The sequence below is a fragment of the Pelophylax lessonae genome, assembly GCF_965119305.1.
Source record: "Pelophylax lessonae genome assembly, chromosome: 7".
Classification (NCBI taxonomy): domain Eukaryota; kingdom Metazoa; phylum Chordata; class Amphibia; order Anura; family Ranidae; genus Pelophylax; species Pelophylax lessonae.
The window spans coordinates 35948885-35967450 of record NC_138774.1 but is presented as its reverse complement, the minus strand read 5'-3'; the positions used below and the strand labels follow the sequence as shown (position 1 = coordinate 35967450).

The 18566-nt window shown below is 47.0% G+C and overlaps 1 protein-coding gene across 12 annotated transcripts in view; it reads right to left on the bottom strand.

Moving 5' to 3' along the window:
* Positions 1-18566, bottom strand: part of SYNGAP1 (synaptic Ras GTPase activating protein 1) — a 643453-nt gene that overhangs the window by 282485 nt on the left and 342402 nt on the right. For all 12 annotated transcript variants that reach the window (XM_082263688.1, XM_082263695.1, XM_082263697.1 and 9 more), the window contains one exon: positions 14614-14705. In XM_082263688.1, coding sequence (XP_082119814.1) covers positions 14614-14705 — 92 coding nt within the window. The remainder of the gene's footprint in view (positions 1-14613; positions 14706-18566) is intronic.

Genomic DNA, 18566 nt, shown 5'->3' with positions numbered 1-18566 from the left:
AAACAGGCGATCCCCCATAAATGGGAGATCCGCTAAGGCCTTGTTGGAAGCTTGGTCCACAGACCAGCATTTCACAGACTGAATGACCACTGCTGTCATAGACAGCCTAGAAACTAAGGGAGTTGCATCCAGGTTGGCATCACAGAAAAACTTCAACCCCTGGACCAACTGGTCCGCCAGCTCCGCAAAGGCAGGGGGAAGCTGTTCCCCCTCCAGATCCTGGTGCAAAAGCTTATCCTACTCCATCAAGGTCTGGGACACCAAGGCAATGGTGAAAACCGGCCTAAGGACTGAACCGGCCATAGTTAACATGTACTGGACCAAGGTCTCCGCCTTCCTATCAAAAGGGTCTTTAAAAGCCGGAGACTCCTCCACTGAAATCAGGGTGGATTTGTTCAGCCTGGAAACCGGGGAATCTACCACAGGTGGGACCGTCCACTTTTTTAACAGGGACTCTTCAAAGGGGTACCTTCTAGCGAAACGCAAAGGAACCACCACATTGCATTTAGGATAAGCCCGCTGATTTGCGTCAAATTTGTCAAAAAAAAAAAGGGAAAACCTTTGTCGCTCTTGAGGATTTTCGGGTACCGAAGGTGACCGCTGCCTCGGACACAGCTGCAGCTGCATCCTCCATTTTGAAACTTTCCCACACTGATACAACCAGTGCCTCCACCAGTGCTTTTTCATGCACGGCTGTAGTGGAAGAGGAATCATCCTCACTATCAGAGCATTCAGGGTGCGTGGACGCAGACCCGGCAGGGTGACTCGCATCTGCGGCGGCCAGATCAGACTTAGAATCTGAGGAGGCAGGTGAGGGCAGTGGATGCTTTTTGCTAGTTCTTTTTTGCAGGACCAAATCAACCTTGGACACTAAGGACTCCAGAGCCACTGCCATCGCAGACAGGGTGGACTGGGACCCAGAAGGACCCATCGCCTCTGAGATGGGATCAGGGGGTGAAATTTGCTCTAGGGACTCCATGGTAACCAGGGAACTACATAGAAAATCTAGAAAAAACACTGCTAAGTGACCCCCCCGCTGCCGCGCTAGCAGCACTACAAGTCGAAGCACAGCTAAATCTCTGCTATAGCAGAGAGAAGGAGATCCGCCTAGGGCACCGGCAATAACTCACCACCTCCGGTCAGTACAGAGCAGAGTGATGGAAGCTGTACACCATGCGGCGATCAGAGAGAAAGAGCAAGTCCAGGAGTCAGCACTAGGAGGTCCACCGCCACAGTCACCACCCACAAGACTCCAAAAACATAGCCACTGTTCTATTCAATGGGAAACCCCAGGAAAATGGCTGCCAAACTACACAAACATGACCGCCAAATATACAGCTAGCCACCCACGGCAAATTGGCATCTCCACGCGGTGCACATGACCCATAGGGGATACCAAGGGGCATCTGTACAGTAAAAGGGGGGGCCTGACAGGAGCCCCCACCAGGACACCCCCCCCCCCCTCAACAGACCACAGGTTCGGCTGCCGGCGGCGTACCCTGGCCCCCATCGTCCGCTCGACAGCCCCAAAAAGGCACCTGGACAGGTTTGGCTGTCCCCTGGGGGGAACAGGAGGGGGGAGCTAGGTGTGGGCAGATGGGGTTTGGTCCTCATGGGACCCTGACACATGGGGGGATGCTGTGTGGGAAGGAAGGGAACCCGGGGGTCCGACTGTCCCAGGGAGGGGCCCACATCCACTCCGAAAGGCCACTAGGGAAGGGGGGACACTACTTACTATACCATGGAACCAGGTGGTCACCACTCCAGGCAGACCACCTCTCTATCGGAATGGGGGTGCTGCGGCCCAGGAGGCACGCTGTAACTCAGGCTACCAGGTCGTATGTGTCCTCAGGAGATGTATAATTCGCAGGCCAGTCCCTGTCCAGTGGGGCTATGTCGCGGCTGACCTAGCGCAGAGCTGAGGTCTGCACGCCCTCGCTGGCCCGGACTGAGGAGACCATAAGGATCTAAAATATCCAGGCCGTCTCCCAGTCCAGCAGTTGATTGTAGTTCTCACAGGAACAGAAAATAATAAAAGAGGAAAATATTTGTTTAAAAAAGAAAAAATGCTAGGACCAGAGGTCCCAGCAAGGAACTAGGTCCTTACTCCTGACTAGGCAGAAAAAACTAAATGCCTATAGCAGGAAGTAGGAGTTAACCCCTGGGACTGCCCCATAGGCGTGGTAAAGCTTGTTCCTGCCTAGTGTCCTACTCCTGTAGGAGGCAACGTAACCCAATGGTCAAGAAGATTCTGGAGCTGTGTCCGTCAATGAATGAAAGAGAAAAAGAGTTTTGGAAAAATTGATACTTTCATATTTGCAAAACTGATGTGTGTCAGTGAACAGCTTAGGAGATTTAGGATCAGTTCATTAAGATGCATTCATTAGTTTTTTCACTTCCTTGTGAAAATGTTTAATTTTCACACATAAATGTCACATAGATTTGAAATTTACATATTTTCATATAAAATAAATATTTCAGTATTAATTGCCTCTATTTCTCATTAATCTGTAGTATGCATTCTTTCTTTCTCCTGCTCTTCTCAATAGACACCTCATAGAACTCTCCAGGCAGAAGTCAGTGATAATTTAAAGGAGTGCTAATTGGTTCAATATACTCATTGATGTTTACATACATTCGATGCGACAGGAGGATTACGAACACCTGATATTAACTGGGCTTTGCCAAAGTGCTAAACTCCTACTTAGTAGCAGTTCCTGACAGTGCTAAGCTCTGATATAGTTGCGTTTCCTGAGAGTCCTAAGCTTTGACATAATGGCGTTTTCTGCCAGTGCTAGGCTCTAACATACTGACGTTTTCTGCCAGTGCTAAGCTCTGTCATACCGATGTTATCCGACAGTGCTAAGCTCTGCCATACTGGTGTTATCCGACAGTGCTAAGCTCTGCCATACTGGTGTTATCCGACAGTGCTAAGCTCTGCTATAATGGTGTTTCCTGACAGTGCTAAGCTCTGACCTCTGACATAGAGGTGTTTCCTGACAGTGCTAAGCTCTGCTATAATGGTGTTTCCTGACAGTGCTAAGCTCTGACCTCTGACATAGAGGTGTTTCCTGACAGTGCTAAGTTCTGACCTCTGACATAGAGGTGTTTCCTGACAGTGCTAACCTCTGCCACAGTGGTGTTTCCTGACAATGCTAAGCTTTTAACAGTGCTAAGCTCTGACCTCTGACATAGAGGTGTTTCCTGACAGTGCTTAGCTCTGCCACAGTAATGTTTCCTGACAGTGCTAAGCTCTGCCATACTGGCGTTTTTTTAACAGTGTTAAGCTCTGACCTCTGACATAGAGGCGTTTCCTTGCAGTGCTAAACTCTGCAACAGAGGTGTTTCCTTACAGTGCTAAGCTCTGCCATAGTGGCATTTTGTGACAGTGCTAAGCTCTGACAGTTTAGTGTTTTCTGACAGTGCTAAGCTCTGACCTCTGAAATAGAGGTGTTTCCTTACAGTGTTCAGCTCTGCCATACTGGTGTTTCCTGGAAGTGTTAAGCTCTGCCACAGTGGTGTCTTCTTGACAGTGCTAAGCTCTGCCATACTGGCATTTTCTGACAGTGCTAAGCTCTGACCTCTGACATAGAGGAGTTTCCTAACAGTGCTAAGCTCTGCCATAGATTTGTTTTCTTACAATGCTAACCGTTGCCATAGTGGTGTTTCCTGACAGTACTAAGCTCTGCCATACTGGCGTTTCCTTACAGTGCTAAACTCTGCAACAGAGGTGTTTGCTCTGCTAAGCTCTGCCATAGTGACATTTTGTGACAGTGCTAAGCTCTGACAGTTTGGTGTTTTCTGACAGTGCTAAGCTCTGACCTTTGAAATAGAGGTGTTTCCTTAAGTGGGGTACACACTAGTAGAAAATCTGCCGAAAATTCCTGCCCGATGTGAAATCGTCCGATTTTCGCCTAGTGTGTACACAACTTTCAGCAGCCGATCCCGACATTTTCAACGAAAAAAAACGGAGGGACAAACACCAAAATTTTCTTCGGCTGTCCTCAGCACGACTAATTTTCGTTTAATGAGTACACGGTACGTCCGGGAAAAATCGGCTACGAAAGACCGCGCATGATCGGAATTTACTGACGACCCGAAGTTTATCAGAAAAAAAACAACTAAAATGGATAATTCGTATCTATCTTCGTTGTACTTGACTTTGTATGTGTATAGCAATTCATTAGTTATATTACATGTTTTCTGCTGCCTTTGGATAGCCAGGACTCCAAGACCAAGTATAGCAAGGGTCTCGGATGTTTCGATCTCCATCTTCCAAGATCGTTGTATAACGAAAAAGGTGATAAATCTCGAAGATTCTGAAAAATCCGAGGCGCAGTTCCACGAATGATCCGAGAACAAAAGCCACGTCGCATCCGGAAGAAGGAAGGCGTGGCCTCGGGGGTCACACGTACTTACATCACACTCTACGAACAAACGTCAACCGAAAAAAAAAAAATCGGAAGAGAAATTTAGTGAACATTTATGCACTGTCAACTAAAAACGGTTGTGAACGCGAGCATGAGAGAGAAAAATCGGAGGATGGCCCTTTACAGTGCTCAGCTCTGCCATAGTGATATTTCCTGGCAGTGCTAAGCTCCGGCATAGTGGTGTTTCCTGACAGTGCTAACCTCTGACATAGTGGTGTTTCCTGACAGTGCTAAGTTTTGCCATACTAGCGTTTTCTGAAAGTGCTAAGCTCTGACCTCTGACATAGAGGAGCTTCCTTACAGTGCTAAGCTCTGCCATAGTGGTATTTCCTGGCAGTGCTAAGCTCTGCCATAGTGGTATTTCCTGGCAGTGCTAAGCTCCACCATAGTGGTGTTTCCTGACAGTGCTAAGCTCTGACATAGTGGTGTTTCCTGACAGTGCTAAGCTGTGCCATACTAGCATTTTCTGGCAGTGCTAAGCTCTGCCCCAGTGGTGTTTACTTGACAGTGCTAAGCTCTGATTGTTTGGCGTTTTCTGACAGTGCTAAGCTCTGACCTTTAAAATAGAGGTGTTTCCTTAGAGTGCTCAGCTCTGCCATAGTGGAGTTTCCTGGCAATGCTCAGCTCTGCCATACTGGTATTTTCTGAAGTGCTAAGCTCTGACCTCTAACAGATGTGTTTCCTTACAGTGCTAAGCTCTGCCATAATGGTTTCTTGACAGTGCTAAGCTCTGCCATACTGGCCTATTTTTTTAACAATGCTAAGCTCTGACCTCTGACATAGAGCTGATTCCTTACAGTGCTAAGCTCTGCCGTAGTGGTGTTTCCTTACAGTGCTAAGCTCTGACATAGTGGTGTTTTCTTATAGTGCCAAGCTCTGCTGTAGTGGTGTTTCCTTACAGTGCTAAGCTCTGCCGTAGTGGTGTCTCCTTACAGTGGTAAGCTCTGCCGTTGTGGTGTCTCCTTACAGTGCTAAGCTCTGCCGTAGTGGTGTCTCCTTACAGTGCTAAGCTCTGCCGTAGTGGTGTTTCCTTACAGTGCTAAGCTCTGCCGTAGTGGTGTTTCCTTACAGTGCTAAGCTCTGACATAGTGGTGTTTTCTTACAGTGCTAAGCTCTGACATAGTGGTGTTTTCTTACAGTGCCAAGCTCTGCTGTAGTGGCGTTTCCTTACAGTGCTAAGCTCTGCCGTAGTGGTGTTTCCTTACAGTGCTAAGCTCTGCCATAGTGGTGTCTCCTTACAGTGCTAAGCTCTGCCGTAGTGGTGTTTCCTTACAGTGCTAAGCTCTGCTGTAGTGGTGTTTCCTTACAGCGGTAAGCTCTGCCATACTGACATTTTCTGACAGTGCTTGACTTCTACATGGTAGCATTTCCTGACTATGCTGGGTTATGATAAAGTGGCATTTCCTGACATTCTCAAGCATTGACAGTGGCATTTCCAGAAGGTGCTGGGCTCTGACATATTGACATTTTCTGACAGTGCTGGGTTCTGACAAAGTGGCATTTTCTGACAGGTTTGGGCTCTGACAAAGTGGCATTTTCTGACAGGTCTGGGCTCTGACGAAGTGGCATTTTCTGTTAGTGCTGGGCTCTGACATAATGGCATTTCCTGACAGTGCTGGGCTCTGACATAATGGCATTTTCTGACAGTGCTTGGCTCTGACGTAGTGGCATTTCCTGACAGTGCTTGGCTCCGACATAGTGGCATTTCCTGACAGTGCTGGGCTCTGACATAATGGCATTTCCTGACAGTGCTTGGCTCTGACGTAGTGGCATTTCCTGACAGTGCTTGGCTCTGACGCAGTGGCATTTCTTGACAGTGCTTGACTCTGATGTAGTGGCATTTCCTGACAGTGCTTGGCTATGACGTAGTGGCATTTCCTGACAGTGCTTGGCTCTGACATAGTGGCATTTTTTGACAGTGCTTGGCTATGACGTAGTGGCATTTCCTGACAGTGCTTGGCTATGACGTAGTGGCATTTCCTGACAGTGCTTGGCTCTGACATAGTGGCATTTGCTGACAGTACTTGGCTCTGACATAGTGGCATTTCTTGACAGTACTTGGCTATGACGTACTGGCATTTCCTGACAGTGCTTTGCTCTGACGTAGTGGCATTTCCTGACAGTGCTTCGCTCTGACGTAGTGGCATTTCCTGACAGTGCTTGACATAGTAATCTTTTTTCCTTTCTAATATTACTGTTCAACACATAGGCAAAGTTTTGCTAGCATGCTATTTATAATTGTTTAAGAAGAAAGAAGAAAAGACCACTGAGTTCTGCCTTAAAAAAAAAAAAAACACCCGATCGCAAGGTTGGCAAGAACCTTTATAAAGTATGCCCCAAATTATGTCATAAAGGAAAACAACTCTTCTTTGACCCTAGTGGCAATCAGTTAATTCCCTGGATTACTATTTTAATCAACTCTTTATATTTTACTGTAGCAAAGCATTACATTTTTTTAGTTTTCCATTTTGGATAATACACTTTTGGTCACATAAAAACATATGCAACGGAGAGACCTTTCGATGTCCATGGCAACCAATCTGATTCACAATAAAAGTCATCAAAGTGATTGGTTGCCATGGGGAACGCAGACACTTTTCCCTTCTCTGAGCTCTTATACAGGCGTAGGGGTTTGCTGTAACAGATGCACGGCATTCTCTGGAGAATCTCTAACTATAACTGGTTACATGTGGGAGAGCTGCATCCTGTCCGTGCATCTACTTAATATAGCATAAATATTCATTTAGTCAGTTTAAACACGCTTGTTTATTTTTTTAATATTTTTTTTTTTTTGAAAGTGCGCTATATATAGAATCTCAGCTAACTAGTTACAATATCCTCTGCTTAGCCACATGCAATAAACAGAACTCAATGAGGTTGATTTACTAAAGGCAAATAGACTGTGCACTTTGCAAGTCTAGTTGCACACTGCAAATGCAGTTGTTTCAGACCTTGGTCAATGAGGTGAATTTTCTCTTTGCAAAGAATACCCAATCACATGCAAGGTAAAAAAACAAACAAAAAAACAGCATTTTTACTTAACCACTTGCCGACCGCCGCAAGTAGATATACTGCGGCGGTCAGCCCGGCCAGGCAAAGTGACATATATATATGTCACTAGCCTGTCACCGGCTTGTGAGCCAATAGCGGGCGCGCGCCCGCCCCGGCACGTTCACTAAGGAGTCAGTGCGTGTGACCGGCGGACCCGATGTCCGCCGGTCACTCGGCGATCGTCGGGGGAGAGGGAGAAAGGCAGGCGGATAATGTAAACAAGCCGCCTGTCATTCTCCCCTGTGTAAAAATGGAGATCAGACGGTTCTACTATGTAGGACCGTTGATCTCTGTTTTTACAGTAGTAGACATGTCCCATCACAGTTAGAAACACACCCCTAGGACACACTTAACCCCTCCCTCTCCAATACAGTTAACCCCTTCCCTGCCAGTGTCATTTTTACAGTAACAGTGCATATGTATAGCACTGATTACTGCAGTAATGTCACTGGTAACCCCAAAAGTGTCAAAAATGTCAGTCAAGGGTCCGATCTGTCCACCGCAATGTTGCAGTCCCGCAAAAAAAATCGCAGATCGCCGCCATTACTCGTTAAAAAAAAAACACCAAAAATGACAAAAATCTTTCCCTTTGTTAGTAAACGCGATAACTTTTGCGCAAACCAATCAAAATACGCTTTTTGCGATTTTTTTTACCAAACATAGGTAGCATAAAACAAATTGGCCGAAAATGTTAAAAAATTTTGATTTTTACATTTTTTTGGGGGAATTTCATATAAAAAAAATGTGAAAAATATTGTTATTTTTGCAAAATTGACGCTCTTTTTTGGTTTGTAGCGCATGATCAAAAAATCGCACAGGTGATCAAATACCACCAAAAGAAAGCTCTGTTTGTGGGAAAAAAAGGACGTCAAATTTGTTTAGGTACAGCGTCGCACGACCAGACAATAGTCCGTTAAAGTCACGCAGTAAAAAATTGCAAAAAACCCCCTGGTCAGGAATGGGGTAAAATCTTCCGTGGCTTAAGTGGTTAAACATGACTGGAGGATGGAAGTCAGCAATGCTCCCCTAATTGCTCCAAGCTGTGGAGCAACTGCACATGCAAAGTGCACAGTCTATTTGCCTTTAGTAAATCAACCTCAATGGTTTTTAATCTTCAAGTCATGACACATTTACAGAGGGTATAGAAAATAATCACCCCCTTTAAAATATTCACATTCTGTTGTGCTTTACAGCTTGAAATAAAGACAGACACGTTTTCTGTTTTATCCAGCTTATAACATCCAAGTGAAAAACATAACACCAACACGTGAGAGAAAAATAAAAAAACTCAACAGAATTACTGAGTTGGAAAAAAGGATCACCCCCCCCCCCCCCCCTTTGTCAGTATTTTGTTGGATCACCTTTTGCCTTAATTCCAGCCTTTAGTCTGCTGGCATATGTCTCTACTAACTTTGCACATCTAGACTTTGAAATATTTTCCCACTCTTCTGCTCAAGTTCAGTTATATTTGATGGTGGACTGCAGTCTTCAAGTAATTCCACAGATTTTCAATGGGGTTTAGGTCTGGGCTCTGACTAGGCCATGAAAGGACATTCACCTTTTTCTCCTTCAGTCACTGTGTGGTCACTTTTGCTGTGTGCTTTGTGTCATTGTCATATTGGAAGGTAAACCTTCTTCCCATTGACAACTTTCTGACAGAGAGCAGCAGATTTTCCTCAAGAATTTGACAGTATTTTACCCCATCTGTTTTTTCTTGTATTCTGATAGGTGCTCCAGTCCCTGCTGCAGAGCAACACCCCATAACAGGATATTACCACCTCCATGTTTTACTGTATGAATGGTGAGCTGCAGAGGCGGCTCTAGACTTTTTGAGGCCTTAGGCGAAATTAAAATATGAGGCCCCCCTTGCGCGATAAAACCCCAGGCGCCCCAGGGAGCTATGTAAGAGGCACCGTGACCCAAGGACTCGAGAGCCATGTTTATGCCACGGTCTTATCTTCAGCAGAACTTCTGCCGAAGATAAGACCGTGGCATAAACATGGCTCTCAGTCAAGTCCTTGGGTCACGGTGCCTCTTACATAGCTCCCCCATGGGTATAAAAAAGGAGATCTCGATAGTGAGGCTGAGGTACCTTCCAGTTATTTTATTCAAAGATCAGCTTCCCCTCTGCCCTAGAAAATGGGTGCGTGCGCTCCTGCAAAGCGACATATGGGCACATCATTTTGCAGGAATCTGCCAACCTGCAGTATATGTTTTGGTGGCTGGTCAGCAAGTGCTAAAAGATAGGGGGGAAAAGAGAAACCCCGTCTGATATATTTTATTTTTATATATATATATATATTGACACTCACACACACACAGAGTTTGGTCAGAAATATGGTACACTTCATGAATCACAGGTGTCAAAGTGACGACATGTTTTGCGTTCAAAGCAGAAGTGATGTAACAGGGGACGGTAGGTGGCATCCCATATACTCCAAATATACAAAGAATACTGGACACACCAAACTGGATTAATAATGTCCCTGGAGCCTTTTTTTATTGGTTTTTAAAAAAATTAACAATTCACTAACTCTTTTAACCACTTCAGCTCCAGAACATGTTACCCCCTCTATGCAGAAGTGCAGGCAGTCTACACACCATTCACCTGGCATCTGGCACCTTATTAAAGCTGTGACGCGTGACAGGCGTTATTCCCTTGAATTGTCCAGTGAGTTGGGGGGGATTGAGAGGGGAGCACTGAGTGGATGCACTGGTCTGGATATAAAATAAATTGTGAGGAATCCATCTGAGCACAGAGCACTTATATAAAGAAAAAAACATACCATTGGGTTGTCATAAGATAAGAAGCAATAGCATGATTCATGATGAAGCAGAAGCACTGAGCACTTTATTATTTTTTTTAATCTAATTTTTTCAATTGCATAGGATTATAGGACGTTTCCCATATTAATTATATTTTTCATTTCAAGCCAGCCTGGAATGGTACTTATAACTTAAATATTCAAATTTCAGGAGGATGACAGGTGTCAGGACAGTCCTCTGCAGCTGCAGGCGGCGGCTGGCTGCCTCTTGGACAGGACAGGCCTTCTTTTTGCAGTCAGTCACCCACTCTGAGTCCTCCAGTCCAGCTACAGTCCTTACCTTTTCGTCTTCTTCTTCTGGTCTGCTCTTATCTTCAAGTTCTCCTCATGGTACCGATCCCGGGAGAATGCAGAGGAGGGGTTACGTGACATCACGTCGTGACATCATCGCTATCCCGGACCATGATTCGTGGAATGCAGGAGAAAGAGCAGCAGCCCAACCAGAAGAAGCCGATGTGAGTGCGTCAGGGGCGTACCTAGAGCATTTGGCACCCGGGGCGGATCTTATATCTGGCACCCCCCCCCCCCCCAGGCGGAAAGACGACGCACCACACATCGACGTGTCATCAAGTGCACTGCGGCCTTAAACCTGAAAGAATTCTCCTCCCTCTGCTCCCCCTGGGCGGCCAGGCCCCCCTCCTCCTCTGCAAAAACGGCGCCGACTGACCTGAGGCACCAGACAGAAATACATTTAACTGCCAGTGGCATCACTAGGATTGCAGTCACCTGGTGCATTAAAACATGGTGTAACTCCTCCCCCAAAAAAGATGATTTTCCGGTTTTCTGAAAGTGCGCCAAAGATGCAACATGTGGGACTTTTGGTGCGCTTTCAGAAAATGCAGGAAAAAAAAAAAAAGCGCAATCTAATAGAAATCTATAGACTGCAGCTATAACTGCGGGTAAAATGTAGGAAGACCCTCTTTACATTACACAGCCCCTGTACCTCTGGACCCCTTTACATTACACATCCCCCAACACCTCTGGACCCCTTTACATTACACATCCCCCAACACCTCTGGACCCCTTTACATTACACATCCCCCCACACCTCTGGACCCCTTTACATTACACATCCCCCAACACCTCTGGACCCCTTTACATTACACATCCCCCCACACCTCTGGACCCCTTTACATTACACATCCCCCCACACCTCTGGACCCCTTTACATTACACATCCCCCTACACCTCTGGACCCCTTTACATTACACATCCCCCTACACCTCTGGACCCCTTTACATTACACATCCCCCTACACCTCTGGACCCCTTTACATTACACATCCCCCCACACCTCTGGACCCCTTTACATTACACATCCCCCTACACCTCTGGACCCCTTTACATTACACATCCCCCTACACCTCTGGACCCCTTTACATTACACATCCCCCTACACCTCTGGACCCCTTTACATTACACATCCCCCTACACCTCTGGACCCCTTTACATTACACATCCCCCACACCTCTGGACCCCTTTACATTACACATCCCCCTACACCTCTGGACCCCTTTACATTACACATCCCCCTACACCTCTGGACCCCTTTACATTACACATCCCCCACACCTCTGGACCCCTTTACATTACACATCCCCCCACACCTCTGGACCCCTTTACATTACACATCCCCCCACACCACCCCCCTCATGGAACCCTTTAGATTATACAGCCCCCCCCCCCCAAATGAACCATTTACATTATACAGCCTCCCCCCATGGAACCCTTTAGATTATATATACAGTATATATACACAGCCCGCCCCCATGAACCATTTACATTACATTATACAACCCCCCCCCCCCATGGAATCCTTTAGATGATATATACAGCCCCCCACTCCCCCCCCCCATGGAATCCTTTAGATGATATATACAGCCCCCCACTCCCCCCCCCCCATGGAATCCTTTAGATGATATATACAGCCCCCCACTCCCCCCCCATGGAATCCTTTAGATTATATATACAGCCCCCCCCCCATGGAATCCTTTAGATTATATATACAGCCCCCCCCCCCCCATGGAACCCTTTAGATTATATATACAGTATATATACACAGCCCGCCCCCATGAACCATTTACATTACATTATACAACCCCCCCCCCATGGAATCCTTTAGATGATATATACAGCCCCCCACTCCCCCCCCATGGAATCCTTTAGATGATATATACAGCCCCCCACTCCCCCCCCCCCATGGAATCCTTTAGATTATATATACAGCCCCCCCCCCCATGGAACCCTTTAGATTATATATACAGTATATATACACAGCCCGCCCCCATGAACCATTTACATTACATTATACAACCCCCCCCCCCATGGAATCCTTTAGATGATATATACAGCCCCCCACTCCCCCCCCATGGAATCCTTTAGATGATATATACAGCCCCCCACTCCCCCCCCCCCCCATGGAATCCTTTAGATTATATATACAGCCCCCCCCCCCCCATGGAATCCTTTAGATGATATATACAGCCCCCCACTCCCCCCCACCCATGGAATCCTTTAGATGATATATACAGCCCCCCCACTCCCCCCCCCCCCCCATGGAATCCTTTAGATGATATATACAGCCCCCCACATCCTCCCATCCTACCTTATTAGGAGAGCAGAGCAGGGAGCAGTCAGTGTAAAGCAGAACAGGGCAGGGAGAATCATCATCAGCGCTGAATATAGAGCGGGAATTACTGAAGTTAAACTTGCTAGTTCACAGCAGGTGATTGGTTGCTAGGGGGTCCTAGCAACCAATCACCTGCTCATTAATCGGCAGTGTCCACCCAGGACCGCCCCACTGTATATTCAGCGCTGATGATTCTCCCTGTGGCTGTGCTGTTCTACACTCGCTGCCTCTTGCTCCGCTCTCCAGGGTCAGTGAGCGGCAGACTCGGCAGTTTGGTGGCCGGCTCTGGGTGTCACCCTGGGGCTCCCTGGCACTCCCCAATGTGTAGCACCCGGGGCGGACCGCCCCCCCCCCCCGCCCCCTTGTTGGTACACCACTGGAGTGCGTGCACTGCGGGGCCTGGCTGGCTGGAGACTGGACTCGAGAATTGCCATACACCCACAGACAGTCTACTGGTGTAGCACGTAGCGCTGCTGCGCCCGGCATTTAATGTTGATGTCAGGATGTGGAGTGTGCGGATGCGGCCCCCGGCGACCTGGCGTGTCGCAAGGTGAAGGACAACTCTATTCATTAAAAAAAAAAAAAATGTTTGGGAAGGATCATGCGAGGCCCCTTTAAGTGCGAGGCCTTCGGCGGCCGCCTTACCGGCCTAATTAGAGAGCCGCCTCTGGTGAGCTGTACTGGATTTCCGCCAGACGTTTGGTTTTGAGGTCACATAATTAAATTTTAGTCTCATCTGACCATAACACCTTTTTCCATGTGGCCTTAGAATCTTCAAGGTGCGGTTTGGTAAAGCTCAGTGGTGACCGCATGTGGCCTTTCTTCAAGAGTTTCTTGCAGCTCTTCCATACAACCCACATTTGTGGAGAATTTGTGATATTGTCACATGCACACAATGACCACTCTTTTTCATAAATTCCTGCAACTGCTTCAGAGTTGCTGTAGGCCTCCAGTTTCCTCCTTGCTCTTTCATCCAGTTTGGAGCAACGTCCTGATCCAGGGAAGGTCTATGTTGTTTCAAATACCTTCCACTTCTTAATAATAGACTTCACTGTGCTTGAAGGCATTGATAAAGCCTTTGAATTTTTTCTTTTTGTATCCATCTCCTGACTTGTGCCTTTCCCCGCATAGTTGATTGTTTGCTTCAGTTGCACAACCAGGGACTGAATTGCTTCAGGAAAGCTCTTTTCATGCTGAGCTGAACTAAGCAAAATGACCACAGCTGAATACAGTTGAAAGTCAAATGGCTTTGCATGCAATTGAGAAGGCGATTAGCTATACCTGATTGAGTTTACAAGTCTTTTTTAGGAGTGGGGGGTGAACCTTTTTCCAACTTAGTTATTTTTGTTTTAAATTCGTTTCTGACATGTTGGTGTTATATCTTTCACTTAGATGTTATCAGTTTCACCTTATCGACAGCCTTCCCAGACGAAATGAAGCTGTTATAGCTGCAAAAGGTGGGCCAACTCAATATGGAACCCTACGGACTAAGACTGGGATGCCATTAGAGGTCATGTGTGTGTAAAGGCAGGCGTCCCAATACTTTTGGTAATTTAATGTACATGAAGTTAGATGGAATATCAAAAATGTCAGCATATTTCTAACTTGGTATGGCAGCAAACCATACATATCTATCTGCATATTGGATAGCTTTATTTTAGTGAAAATGTATTACTCACCGACGGTCGGAAGGGGGCGGCAGGAGGGGCGTCCATACTGGGCTGTTTCCCTCCTGGGACGCTTTTCCTCCGGGAACGGGCAAGGTGATAATCTGGGAAGGATATTAGCATATTAGAAATAAGTACTTCCTGATGAAAAAACACAAAACAATTTAATATACCAAAGATTGTTACCAGTAGGGAGCACCTGTCATTTTTCAGTATACCATACAAGAAGGTTAGATCTTTAAATTAGGAAGGCTTACGTGTATTTTGGAGGAGTGGTGCTAAGCCCCATCTCCCACATTATTTAGCTTCCCCGATTCCTATACATGCATGTTACTATGGCAACTCTAGGAAGGTTAGGTGGCAGATGTATTTGGCAGTACGGGCACAGCCGTTGGACAATTTCAGAGACAATTGGACAAATTCAGAGAATATTTAACTTGATGAAAATGCACGTGCTTCCTGATCTCATCACATGTTTTATACCCATTCTTTTTATCATGATCTCACCTAAGCTGGAGGACCAGTGTTCACACTCAGCTGCTGCTTGCCCAACTCTGCCCAAACTCCAGTTGCCCAAAACTCTGTTGATAAATCACATGACCAATGCTCTGGCATCTAGTCACATGAATGACACAAAAAGAAGTCCAATACGATATGTTAGACTAAAAGTCTTCCTAAAGCAGAGTTGGCCTGGTCATGAGGGAGGGGGGTAAATCTTCCAGAGGTAAAGTGGTTAAAGTAGTAGTAAATTGATATTTAAAATTGCTGACAGGTAGGAATTTGATGACAGTAGAGACCCTATAGGTCATCAATGATTCCCAATACCTGTCAGCAGGGGCTGACTGGCAACCTTTGGCCCAGGGGGCAAGTACAAACCAGAAGCACATTGTGCAGTGAATTGGCCCCCCTCCCACTCTCCCCCTTCCCGGTCTCCTCCTGACCCCCATTTCAGGCTAAAACTCCACACCAGGTACTCTCTACTCACCGGCCGAATCCAGGTTCCCAACCTGGCCAGCAGGGGGTGGTTGGGGGGGGGGAGCTGGGACAGCTCGAACGGAGCTGGCTGGGGAGGAGAGTCTCCAGTGGTGCATGGAACTGTTTACACCATCCATGCTGGGGGGAGACCTGCGCTCTGTCCTTGTCTTTATCCCGCACTTAGTAGGTCAGTGGGGGAGACTTTTTACTTCTCTTCACCAGGAATCCTTTAGGCATGTCTGTGGCAGAAGCGGTGCAGCCTTTTAATGGGGCATTACAGCGGCCCAGAGGGCAATTGCCCCCCTGCCCTCTGGCCCAGTCCTCTTCTGCCTGTCAGCTGTTATATATACTGAGCCGTGCATACATAACTCATTGTACAATTGCAGCACTGCTCTGTGCCATGATGATATACATGCGAAGGGAGGGACCTCATCGCAGCCTAGCTATTTAAAGTGGAGTTCCACCCTAAATTGATACTTACCTCCATCTTCTCGCTCCGGGTCACCTGAAAAACAAATGGATAATCGCAATTTTTTTTTTTTTTACTTACCTTGTAGAGAAAATATACTTACCTTACTTCCTTCTTCCTCCCCTCGGCGGCCGCGGCCCGTCGTCACTTCCTGGCTTTTGCAATGATTCCTGGGAGCTGAACGTCATCGCTCCCAGGAATCATTGCGCCTGCACCGGCCCCGACGTCAGTTCCGGGGCGCGCGCATCATTCCCTTCTAAAGAGCTTCTGGGCATGCCCAGAAGCTGTGGAGGGATGACGCGCGCGCACCGGAAGTGACGGCGGGGCCGGTGCAGTGCATCGTGGGACCGAAGAAGAAGGAAGAGGACGCCGAAGAGGATCGCGCTGGCTTCAAGCTGCCCACACCTGAGATGGCAGTGCTGGAGAATACTTTTTCAAGGTAAGTATTTCTCCTAAAAGGTAAGTGCAACCCGGGACAGATCAGAGGCTAGCCATTGTGGAATGTACTAGCCCTGACTGTCCCGGGGGTATTTTTATTAAAAAAAGTATAACCAGGGTGGAACTCCGCTTTAAGCAACAGAACAGAGAACCCGGAAGAAAGATGGAAGCACCCGGGACCAGCAGGAGCAGTAACAGCACAATGCTGGACAGCTTTGTATGACAGATACATAATGGCATAAACCACCTGAGGGCCCATATAGTAAAAAAAATAAAATAAAGTGGAGTTTAATACCGCTTTAACCAGTTGCTGACTGCCCCATAGCAGTTTTACTGCTAGAGAGTGGCCGCGCTGTTCAGGATCACAGGTAGAAGGTAGCGGGCGTGAGTGCGCTTTGCCGGTGGCACACTCCAGCTGTGATTGCGATCAGCAGGTCCCGTGGTCTTGATGTCCACCAGCACCCACTGATTGTTCCGTACAAAGGCAGAACACCAGTCTTGTCTATGTACACAAAGCAGATTGCCAGTCTGTCTGTAAGGAAGGCATGGATCCTGTGTTCCTGCAAAGCAGGGATTCAGGTCCATGCCTTCCCCTCGCAAAAGCATCTCCCACACTACACTTAAACACTGGCTAGGCACACAGTTAAACCTTTAGTCACCCCTGATGTTAACCCCTTCCCAGCCAGTGTCATTAGTACAGTAATAGTGCATATTTTTAGCACTGGTCACTGCACCAGTGTCACTGGTCCCCAAAAATGTTTCAAAAGTGTCCGATTTGTCCCCCGCAATATCGCAGTCCCGCTATAGTTTGCTGATCGCCACCATTAGGGCTCATGTACACAGGGCAGTTGAAAATCTCTTCTGAACGCTGGAAACTGACAGCTGGAATCCGACAGTGAAAAACGTCCATTTTACAGCTTTTACATACTGCGTTTATGCGAGTTTAGCAGCATTTGAGGTTATTAGCGTTTTTTAAAGACAACCTCAGGAGACCCTCCCAAAAGCTCACAATGCATGAAAAGCAAGTAAATTATTAACTATATCAGACATTCTGTGAGAGAAGAGAGAGCAGCAGAGAGCAGTGTGCTTGTAGATAGCGGTCTTATTTTTTGTGTTTTCACTATGGATCCCATCATGAGCATGTGTGAGCAAATGCTGCTGATGTTACTGGGGCTCTGAAAACGTAGAACATTGCATGAGAGAACCAGAGTTCATCGCTACTGGACTCATCCTCTGATGCCAGGCTAAGAGCATGTGGTGAAATTTGTGTTTTTCCAACATTTTTACATGTTCAAAAAGTATCACAAATATTTAACCACTTACCGACAGATTTACTGCGGCAGGGCGGCTCTGCTGCGCATAATCACGTAGATCTACGTGATTATGTGCACGCAGTCACATCAAGAGACAGACAGCGGGAGGAGTGGGCTTGATCGCCGCCGGCCTCCTGCGATCTTCGGGGAAACTGACAGGAGAGCCGCCTGCCTATGTAAACAAAGCAGGCGGCTCACCTGTCAGACAGGCACAGTGGGATCAAGTGCCTCAGCTAAGCTGAAACACAGATCTCTGTGTGCCTGTAACAGAGCCCCCTCCCCTACAGTTAGCAAGCAAATTTAGGCTCACACTTAACCCCTCGATCACCCCAGTATTAACCCCTTCCCTCCCAGTGTCATTTATACAGTAGCAGTGCATATTATTTAGCACTGATTACTGTATTAATGTCACTGGTCCCCAAAAAGTGTCATTTATGGCACTTTTCCACTGCAAGTACCGGCTCGGCTCCACTCGGCATTGCTTGGCCCAGCTCGGCTCAGTTTGCTTTTCCACTGCGTGGTACGAGTCGGCACGTTTCAGCACTGTATAGGCTCTACTCAGCTCGGTTTGCTTTTCCACTAAGTAGTAAGTGGGTGGGATTACAACGATTCTCTGACCAATCAGTGGCTAGTAGTGACAAACAATCAAGACTGCATGCAAAGGATTGTGGGATATGGTATAGGTACGGCCCGCTTCGAACCCCAACCGAGGTGGTACTGTTTAAGCGAGCCGTACCATGTAGTGGAAAAGCACCGCTGTACCAAACCAT